At 44.8% G+C, this 10000-nt stretch overlaps 1 protein-coding gene across 4 annotated transcripts in view; it reads left to right on the top strand.

Annotated features, from left to right (window-relative positions):
- Positions 1-1567: 1567 nt before the first annotated feature.
- Positions 1568-10000, top strand: part of palm2akap2 (PALM2 and AKAP2 fusion) — a 73879-nt gene continuing 65446 nt past the window's right edge. For 2 of the 4 annotated variants that reach the window (XM_019874050.1, XM_019874048.1), the window contains exons 1-2: positions 1568-1877; positions 7061-7112. In XM_019874050.1, coding sequence (XP_019729609.1) covers positions 1795-1877; positions 7061-7112 — 135 coding nt within the window. In that variant the 5' untranslated portion in view covers positions 1568-1794. Of the gene's footprint in view, positions 1878-6785; positions 7113-10000 lie in introns of those variants that run through there. The other 2 variants (XM_019874052.1, XM_019874049.1) reach the window with 2 other exon arrangements.

Raw genomic sequence — 10000 nt, 5'->3', positions numbered from 1 at the left:
TCCGCGTATGTCATTAGTGCAGATTGACTGCAGTCGGGATTACTTGAAGACGATGGAACAGGGGGTCATAAACACGCTGCTTCACAGAGCAAATGTGTTGTTACAGGATTGTGAATCTGTTAGCTCTTGTAATTACTCACAAGGTAAGAAGCACCTCTCACTTTCAAAAAGGTTTGTCACTTTGTTTGTGCACAATGATCCACAAGAGGGCACTGTTTTCCTTAACCAGCAATGCTGGGGCTGCTGTATTCACTCCCACTACCGTCAGTTTTTTTGCTGTCTTTCACCGCTATGACTTTTTCAAATTTCAATCCGCAAAATAATTCATTTTTAAAGACATGACGTGTTACCTTACTACAGTTGAGTCACTTCACAATAATTTATCACATGTTCTGTGAATATAATGCAGTGTGCGTGTGTGCGAGCACACTGACTGTCTGCATGTGTGCTCGCCATGCAAGGTCACGACCTCAACTTGAGGAGCGGCCACATGGATGAGAGCCATGGAGGGCACAGAGAAGAGGCAGATAAGACGAGAAGAAGAAAGTGCCTCCTGAGGACTTGATATCGAGTGCGCGTCACTCAAGAATGTGAAACATTTTGTGCACACGAAAACATCTCACGTGGCTTTCATTCGAACTTCTCACTGCGGAAATGGTGTTCACTTTTTCAAAATAATATGAGAATTTCATTGTTGGCTACTTAGAATACCGAATGCGGCAAATGGAACTCCACGTGCTCGAGCTCGGGATATGCTAACAAATTTCGCACAGAAAGGCCGCAGCCAAGAGTTTTGTGAACGTGACAATCACTATTTCATTAAAAATTTATTTTTCCTATTTATTTCTGAAGATGAGTGTAGCTTTCATTTGCTGAGGGGAAAAAAAAATCCCTCATGGTAAAGCGTCTGGTATCCCTTGCCAACATGCACTCAAATTATGGTCAAAATATGTTTTGATAGTGTGACCGGATTTCGTCTCAATGTGATTTCATGTGGTTTAAAGCAGAATCAACTGCTATGTAATTAAATACATCAACAAATACATCCAATGTGAAGCATTCCTCTTTGTGGGACGCACTTACTGTATATTGTGAGCATCAAACATTTTTGCTACTAAGACAGCAGCTCCAAGTGTGGTGCAGGCTGTAAATCTTCGGCCAGATGATGTTTGTGTGTTTCCAAATTAGTTTCGTCTGGCTGAAGTGGCCACATTAGTGGGGCTTGAAAAGTTCCCCGTTGCCTAAAGATGTCCATGTGCTGTTTTTTTGCTCATCCTGGACAGATCGAGAAGTGGCTTCTGGATGGCTGGTTGGTTAATCTGCCGGTAATCACTGGGCACAACTAGTATTAGTGTACATATTCTTTTGAAAGCAGGGCGCGTACCAATAACGAAGAGAACGTATTCATCCTGCATATCCTTTGGCATAGATGTGACCCTGCGAAATGCTTTCTCTCTCATGCTTGTCAAGGTGGTGCCAAACATGTCAAAACTTTTTGTTGTTGCATGAAAGTATAAATATATACACACACACACACACACACACACACACAGAGTATGCTCCACTCCATCCCTTCGAAAGCAGGGCGATGCAGGGATGCCGGAGCTGCGGCAGCTTCACTGACCGATAGCGTGACAAACACTCGCTAAAAAGGCAGGAGGAAGGAGGAGGAGGAGACGCTGTGGAGGACGGGGAGGAGGAAGAGGAGGAGGAGAGGGCAGGAGGAGGAAAGGAAGAAGAAAGACACCTCCGTCAAAAGGGACGGCGGCGGAGAGGGGACGGAGAAAGGGGCGGATGGAGAAGAGAAGAAGAGCCGAGGGTGTTGCGGCCATGATGTCGGACGCACCGTTGCAGAGGAACGGCATGGCAACAGTACGGTGAGTGGACACTTTGCCATCTCTTTCCTGGCAGGCGTCTGTCTCCTCTCTCCTCCATTTCTCGCCCCTCCAATTTGATAGGGGGTTGTCATGGGAACCAGAGCCCCGTCATGGTGAGCTTGCTGCTCAGTCATGACTGGAGGAGACACTCGGAACACGGTGTACACTCCTCCCTTGCCTTATACCCTCGTGCACACTCGCTCTTCCTCTGCGGCGCACTGTGCAATCAGCAAAGTGTTCCATCGAATCTGTCACTATCGTTCATCACGTGTACATGTACGGCTCCTCCTTTTCTTGGGGTGTTCCTTATCCTCAAACTTGACCACAATAATTCTGTTCGGCACAGTCAGTGATGTGTGATTGAGGGTGTGTGTCGTGTTGCATGTTCAGCATTGACAATGTGCAGGCTTGCAGTTTCAGTCCGACCTCCTTGTGTCAGCACATCCGCAGGCCGCTTCATGCAATTCATACATGTTTTCAAGTGGGTGTCAACCTTAAAATTTTCTTGAGTTCCATGCAGCCCCACCAGTCTAAGCACTGCATTCTGATTCAGATTGCATTTGTGTACTATCTGTAAAATCCACCCGATTTTGTCCAGCTCAAGGGGCGGCCATTTTACCACTTGCTTTCGACTGAAAATCACATCACAGTTGCTCAGGGCTCAGGTTACAACCAATCATGGCTCAACTTCAGAAAAGAGGTCAGAATATGACTGTGAAGAACATTTTGGAGTTGATGTCCCCTTTAAGTACATGTATTTTTCCTTCCAGTCAGCGACAGGCCAAAGCAGACAATCCCTTGTGGCCCCAAGACCTCCAGGGGCCCCGAAATGTCTCCAGTCACATGACGCTGTGTTGACGCTGAATGGTCGTTACCTGAGCCCTGAGCAGCTGTGATCATTTGTCATTTTCAATCGACGGCAAGTGGTAAAATGGCCGCAACCCTGGGATGGATACAAACCGGTGGATTTTGCTGCTTCATCAATATTCCACAAAGGCGATATCAAACAGAATCGAATCACAACATTGAACATATCTCAAAGAGCACATTTGATTTGCCATGTGTTTCTTGAAATCTTTGATGCACCTTGTAACCTGTTAACACGATCAGCTGTCCACTGTAGTAACCGCTGTCCCCGAAAGGGTTAAAGAATCAAATGAAAATCTTCTAAAGTGATGTCCATCCAGTCATGCATTTTCTTTTTTACTGCTTGTCCTCATTTGGGTCGCCAAAGTTGAGCCATAAATGGAGCCCCACTTCCCACCTCCCCCGTCCCCGTGCAGAAATAACTTCTCATACCTACACAGAGACACACTTTGGTATGTGTTTGACAGTGTGACTTCTTGGCTGTCAACATTGTCCATACCTTATTGAAGAGTAGGCCGACAATTTTACACCGGAATCAATGTTCTGACCTTGACGCTAATCCTCTACTAAGAAGAGTACATTTTATAGGCCTGGGTGTGTATGTTGGGCACAATCGAAAGTAGCTATTTTGCATTGCATACATTGCAAGCCGACAAAAAAAAAAAAAAAAGTCAAATGAATGCTTCCAGATTTGTTGAAACTTTCTGATTAGGTTTCAGTATACAATGAAAGCAGAGAAGATGACATGCAGGCTATGTCACATGTAAACAACTAGACCTCCCTGATACATTAAATATGCATGTGATCAAGCTCTGGCAGTCTCATTAGCAGAGAAATAGCTTCTTGAGGGTAAGCATTCACTCACGCACATGCAAGCTGTTCCAATTTGTTTTATTTGTGGATATTTACTGAGTCCCCCTGCCTTCATTCCACTCAGTGGATGTTGTTATTTTCCTCTATATGTGTGTGTGTGTGTGTGTGTGTGTGTTATTCTGCTTCTGGTTCCACATCTGGAGGCCATTACGTCTGAGTCGGGATTGAGGGTGGGCGGAGCTGGGCTGACTCCGCAGTGAGGTCATTGTGTCGCCGTGGCGATGCAGGCGAACAATGACGCCGTTGTCTCTGGAGGTGGGCAACGATGAAACTGACCTGAATGGATTGTGGGGGGGGGGGCTTGGGTGGCAGAATTTTCAGAGGTGACGAAGAAAGAGGGCATGACTGTATCGGAACACAACAATGGAATTTGAAAAGGCTGTGATGAATAAAAGAAGCATGTGGAGAATGACAGTGTGTGCAGGCCGAGCAGACTCATGGTGAGATTGGTGTTACTCCAGGTCGTAGAGAAAAGACAGACTTCAAGCCTTTGACTGCTGCGCGCTCTCAAGGCAGACAGCTGCGCAACTCTGTCTGGCTACAAGACACCAAATAGTCTACATGTGCATGTCTCTCAGTATGGGTACAGTTTCATTTTTCTCATCAAAAGTGAACTGAAGAACTTTATATGGCCACTTTGGAAAGCAGATACGGTGAACATGTTGGAGAAATTTGAAATGATGATAAATGGTAAGAGATGTACGGCTCAAATGTCAAAGAATTAACACTCAACTCAACGTCACTCAGATCAATTGTATTTATGGATCACTTTTACCCTTTCATGCACCCTGTAACCTCATAACATGATAAGCTGCCCACTGGAGTAAACGCTGACCCTGAAAGGGTTAAAACAACCACCGCTGGATACAAAGTGCTGTACATGAAGCAAAAATAAGTCATCCAACAACAATCGCTCAAACAACATGAATAATGAGGACAGTGAAAAATACAAAAACAGTAAATGTAAAATCAAGTCACAGCCTGAGTCAAAAGCCAAAGAATGAAAATGAGTTTTACGATGAGTTTTAAATATGGGCAGGGGTTTGGGGTGGAGGAGCTCAGAGAGGCAAGCTGGGGCAAGACCATTTCAAGATTTGGAAAGAAAAAAAAAGGGGTGGAGGAGCTCAGAGAGGCAAGCTGGGGCAAGGCCATTTCAAGATTCGGAAAGAAAAAAAAAAAAGAATCTTAACTCTTTCATTCCACAAGACGTACTTGTACATCTTTTTAAAATTAGGCCCCGCCTACCAAGGGCGTACTTGTATGTCTCAGTCTTTTTTTTTTGCGTCATAGAGAGGAGGAGGGTCTGATGCAATCTGTGAATGAGAGTAAGCCGTTTGCATTGTAAATCGTGTAAAAAAGCGACCAGTAGGTGGCAGTGGGGCCTCACGTGCTTGAAATGCATGCTTTTACAAAAAGCTCTTTTTCTCCGTTTTTTTGCCCAGGAACCGCCATTTTCATGAAACTTAGCCATTTTGTAATGACGATTGCTGAAGAATGGAAAAAGATAAAAACAAAATTCTTTTTTTCTGCTGAAAAACGAGAGTCTAAACTTTATTTTGGTAGGCTCCATGTTTATATCGCATTAGAACCAAATATTCTGTGGACCTTGCAAGATCAGTCAAAATCCAGTAAAACACTGAGATTGAGGGGGTTGCTCCAGTGAAAATGGCTGGGATTGAATGAGTTAAAATGAACTCTGAAATGTACAGTGAGCCATTAAAGGGCGGCACCAGAGTAGGAGTTATATGCTCCCTCTTACGGACACCAGTTAAAAGGCAAGCAAATAGAATGCAAATCTCTTCAAATTTCTTTTCAAACTGTAAGAAGCACTGAGAACATTTTTCATTTCTTGGTCCCAAGCGGCAGCCCAGTAAGATGACAACTCCCGTCCAGCCGCTGTTACCTTTTGTATTATTTTTCTCGCCGCCCAAATTCCGTTTATGCCTTGAGCGTGTTTGCATCTACAGAGCAGGTATATGTGTATGCGTGTTACATGCTTCTGTATTCCCCACTGAATCCACCGGCATGACTGCTGGAGTTTTTTTTTTTCCTTATATGGACATTCGCCTCTGCAAGGAAGCAGAGAAAGTAGGGAGAGGAATGAAGGAGGTGTTGTTTCTGAGGTAAAATGACCTCACGTACACTTTTATGCTAATACAAGCCTGTCTGGCACTTCCATTTATTGGCTTTTTTTAATTCACCTCAAAATTTGGAGGGCACATCCTAATGACGTCACTCCGATGAGGTTGTTGCTGCATCTGGAAATGGTTGTACACGTTGTTTTGGAGAACAAGAGTGGCGTGTTCTTTGTAAAACTCGTGGGATTCCTCCGAGCAAAGAAAATGCAGGCAATGAGCTGTTTGGCTGATCATTAACGGATGACCCTGATCTATCGATGTGACACTGAATGACACATCCTTAGTCGCTGTATTATTGATTGGGTCTTTTTTTTTTTTTTTTAATGCCTGGCACAAAAGAAAAGTACACTAATAGACATTGTCCCGTTTGAAAAAAAAAATGAAGGCGGGACTGGTGTCTTTCTTTTTAATGTAAAATCGTTAGATGTCATTGATTTAAGTCAAGGCTTGCATGCACGATTTCTATCTTGACAGCAGTTCAAACTCAATAGCTGAACACAGTTTTGTGTAAAATGTTGGTCGTTCTCAAGCGCGCATTTGATTTCACGAATGGAGAATTTGCAAATGAATTCTTTACCAACAGTTTTTATTCTCAACACGGGGCGACGGCAAGATTTCGTGTTCAGTCTTTCCATTGTGGCAATGCCAGATTGATGAGCTTGTGTTTTGCGTGTCCAAACCGCTCAAATAAGTAGAAGCAGAAAATATGCTGTGCATCCTGGAAAGTAGATTTTGGATGGGGGAAAAAAAGCCAGTGGGTGATACTTTACATAGCAAATGATGAGGGCAGTTGATACATTGATCCAGTATCAGCTCAGGCGGGAACTAAAAACAATTTTCCCCAATATCAGTTTACTCTTTGTGACCCTTAGCGTTCGTCCCGCTCCCTCACGTCTCACCCTGTCCCATACGCTGTCACTCCCTCCCTCTCCCTCAGCTGCTCCTCCCAGCTGTTTAATCACACACACGGTCTCTTGCCTAAAATAGAGAGGGAGGGAAGCAGGGGGCGAATGGGAGGAGAGACGGCGGGCCAAAAAGAAAGAGCGGTTGATCACGACAGAGAGTGGGAGGCTCATGGCCAGTGAATGAGAGGTCTCTGCTAGCTATCTCCTGCCTGTTGGATTATTCTGGAGGAAGGACTTGAACCGGCCACCCTCCGCGCTCTCTCTGCTCGACCCCCCCTGACCCGCCATCAGAGTCTCTCGCATTTAGGAGCCCCAGCTTTCCCGAGGTCTCACCTCTCGTTCTCCTTTCACCCTCCCCACCTCCCCTCTCCCCTGCTCTCCCCCTACTCTCCCCTCTCAGGATGTCGTGTGAGGAGGCTCAGCTCCACAAAGAGAGGCTGCAGGCCTTGGCGGTAAGTCAAAGTGTCTTCAAGCTGTCTCAGCTCACTTTTTTTTTTTTTTTGTGTTGCCTTGGTCATGCTTGTTTGCCTGTGATGTGCTCAAATTCGTAGTCAGACAACAGACAGATGACTCACTTTTCATCTGCCCGTCTGTTATTCACTTTGCCATCTATGAAGCACCTTTCAAGTCCCAAAGCCTCTTTCACCAACCTGCGTCTCATCTACCGCAACATTCATTCACGTTTCATCTGCTTCCATTTGATGCGATTATTCAGTCTAGAGAACAGATAATATGGAACAAAGGTGCGGGTTTGTGTGCGTTTAGTCAAGAGGGCATCCGTGGTAGAACAAATGGCATCAATTGAGCAGTTTTGAGGAGTCGCTACAGTCAAAAGTTACGTATCGTCACTGTCTGATGACAAAGAGAAGTTTTCATGTTTGCTGATTTTATATTACCAGTTTTTAAGTATTTGATATTCGCGCGTGTACCCCGCCTCCTGCCCGTAGACAGCTGGGATTGGCTCCGGCACAAATAAGTGCATTTAAAAAATGGATGGATGGTGCAACCAACAATTATTTTAATACTCGATTAATCTGTTGATTAATCGATTAATCCATTTTTTAAAACTGGATATTATTTCAAGTGGACTGTCCAGAAACTGCACAAACATCAATTCATTGTCATTCAGTTCCAGTTTTGGCCCGCGTCATGGCAGAAAATTAGCATTGTCTTAACCGATGATGTCATCAACCAAGCCATCACCGTATGTTGCACATGTACATGTATCATTTTGAAATGTATAAGCAGTCCGCAATGCCTGTGTCCTGAATGGAAAATGCGCCTCGTATGCAGCCTCCAATTACAAGTGAATACATCGGTACAATGACTCATGTATACAATGTTATCAGAGTAATGAATTTTATGGGAGATGGATTTTTTTTTTTTTGCTTGATGGGAATGAACTAAAGGTTTTTACGAGCAACACATTTGTGATTAAGGACAGAGGCATTTGCTGAAGTGTCAGGCTGCCTGCTGATAGGGCTTGAGAGCAACAGTCAGACCTGGGTCCGCTGCCTGTGACTAAATTTGGCACCAGCCATAACCAAAGCATACCACACAGACACATTCCTATAACACACAAGTAAGGGGGACAGCAACAGTGGCTGTTGCAGATGGAGACGCTATCTTAGCCACATTGAGACACGGCAGCCATACTAGGCCTTGTTTATGTCCACCAGCTTGGCATGTCAAAAAGTAGAAAGTTCCCAGTGGTGAAAAAAGAGATGGACATATTTTGTAGTTTGGAACTTTGAGGTGGTGCACATGGCCAAGAAAAACGATTTTTGCATTGCATGCAGATTATGGTGGCAGCTGTTGTAAACTTTCCCCTACAAAGAATTGCGCCATGTAGTCACTGTAGAAATACCCTCTTTGAGGTTCTGCTTGAGGTGCCAAAATCTGTGCTCGAGAGAACATTGTGCCGTTAGATGCTGGTAAATCATTTGAGCCGATCTGTCTTGTCTCCCAAAGTCAGTAACAGCACTAATGGCTCTCGAGCAAACCCACCAGAGGGTTACCATTACACTGCTGACAATTCTCTAAGGTCGCTAAGCACTCTGTAAGCCTTAAAGTGTGTTAAGCATCGCGGGTCGAATGTAAATACAGGAGCCAATCAAGTGGATGAGGAAAGATAACACTAATAAACTGCAAGCATGCCCACAGGCATACTGGAATTTGAGAGATGTCAAGTGAATAAAATATGTATACATTGAACTCTCACCCAATATGTTATTTTTCTGTACTTTTACGATCATCCACTTGTGTTTGACTAAGCATCAGCACACCCTTATCGGGAGCTTTACAGTGCGCGCGCTCCGCAGCTGACTAGCCAATGATTGCATCAATAATTCATTGGCTAAAATTTAATTATCGTTCACATCAGTGTCTGTTTTCATCACTGCTTTAGCCAGCTGGAAGATTTATCAAGACTCAGAGCCAAGCACTGAGACCAATCACCTCTCTGGTGAGCTCTCTGTCACACATACTGTACATAAATCTGCCTTTGAGTGAATTTGTTCAATTTGTCGCTCATTATAGAGTCATCCATTTACTGACGCTAATCCTGTTCAGGGTCTCAACTGGTATGTACACCCTGGACTGGTCGCCACTCGATCACAGGGCGCATCGACAGGAAACTACCGTATATTTCAGACAACAAAGTACACTGGATTATTTGGTGCAATGTCAAGGAACGGGTCTATTCTCAAATATTTTCATCCAGAAACACACCTGGGCTATAAGGCACATAAACTTTGTGAAGCATTGTCTGTCAAATACCTTATTTTAATCGTGCAGTATGTCTTTCAGTCAATCTGATGACCAGCGGTTGTGTCATTCATTACTTTGGCTGTGAAAAGCTATCTTGGTTGACAATTCAATATCTGGTCAATAAACTCACCAGAAACACCAACTTCCTCGCTGGCCATTATCCAAGCCTTTGCTGGGTCCCTGCTGTTATTGGAAGCTGTCCCACAGACCGCAATGGTCGTGCCCTGCATGTAACATTGGAAACGTGCCGACAGAAGCGCTGAGCTCACGTTCGGTCTGACTGCAGTATTAGGCTAGTTGGCAGAGATGGGCACTTTACCCTATTTTGCCGGTCTGTCAGTGATCTGGGTACCCTTGTGTCATCCCCCTCAACCCCCGCCCTTATTTAGATAATAATCGCCCTCCATTCCCATCCGTCCCCGTCCGTCCCTGTCCTTTTAAAGCCCTTCTGTCCCAGTCCGCCCCCGTGTCCATGCATGATGCCGTGGGAGAGAGGCTAACGGCAGAGGCAGACCGATCATCAGAGCCCAGCCTTAAGGGGGGCACATGAAATGCATGGCGGGGGTGGGGG

Source organism: Hippocampus comes, unplaced genomic scaffold (genome assembly GCF_001891065.2).
Source record: "Hippocampus comes isolate QL1 unplaced genomic scaffold, H_comes_QL1_v1.1 scaffold101, whole genome shotgun sequence".
Lineage (NCBI taxonomy): Eukaryota > Metazoa > Chordata > Actinopteri > Syngnathiformes > Syngnathidae > Hippocampus > Hippocampus comes.
The sequence above is the reverse complement of the archived record's forward strand: the minus strand, read 5'-3'. Positions and strand labels throughout refer to the sequence as shown.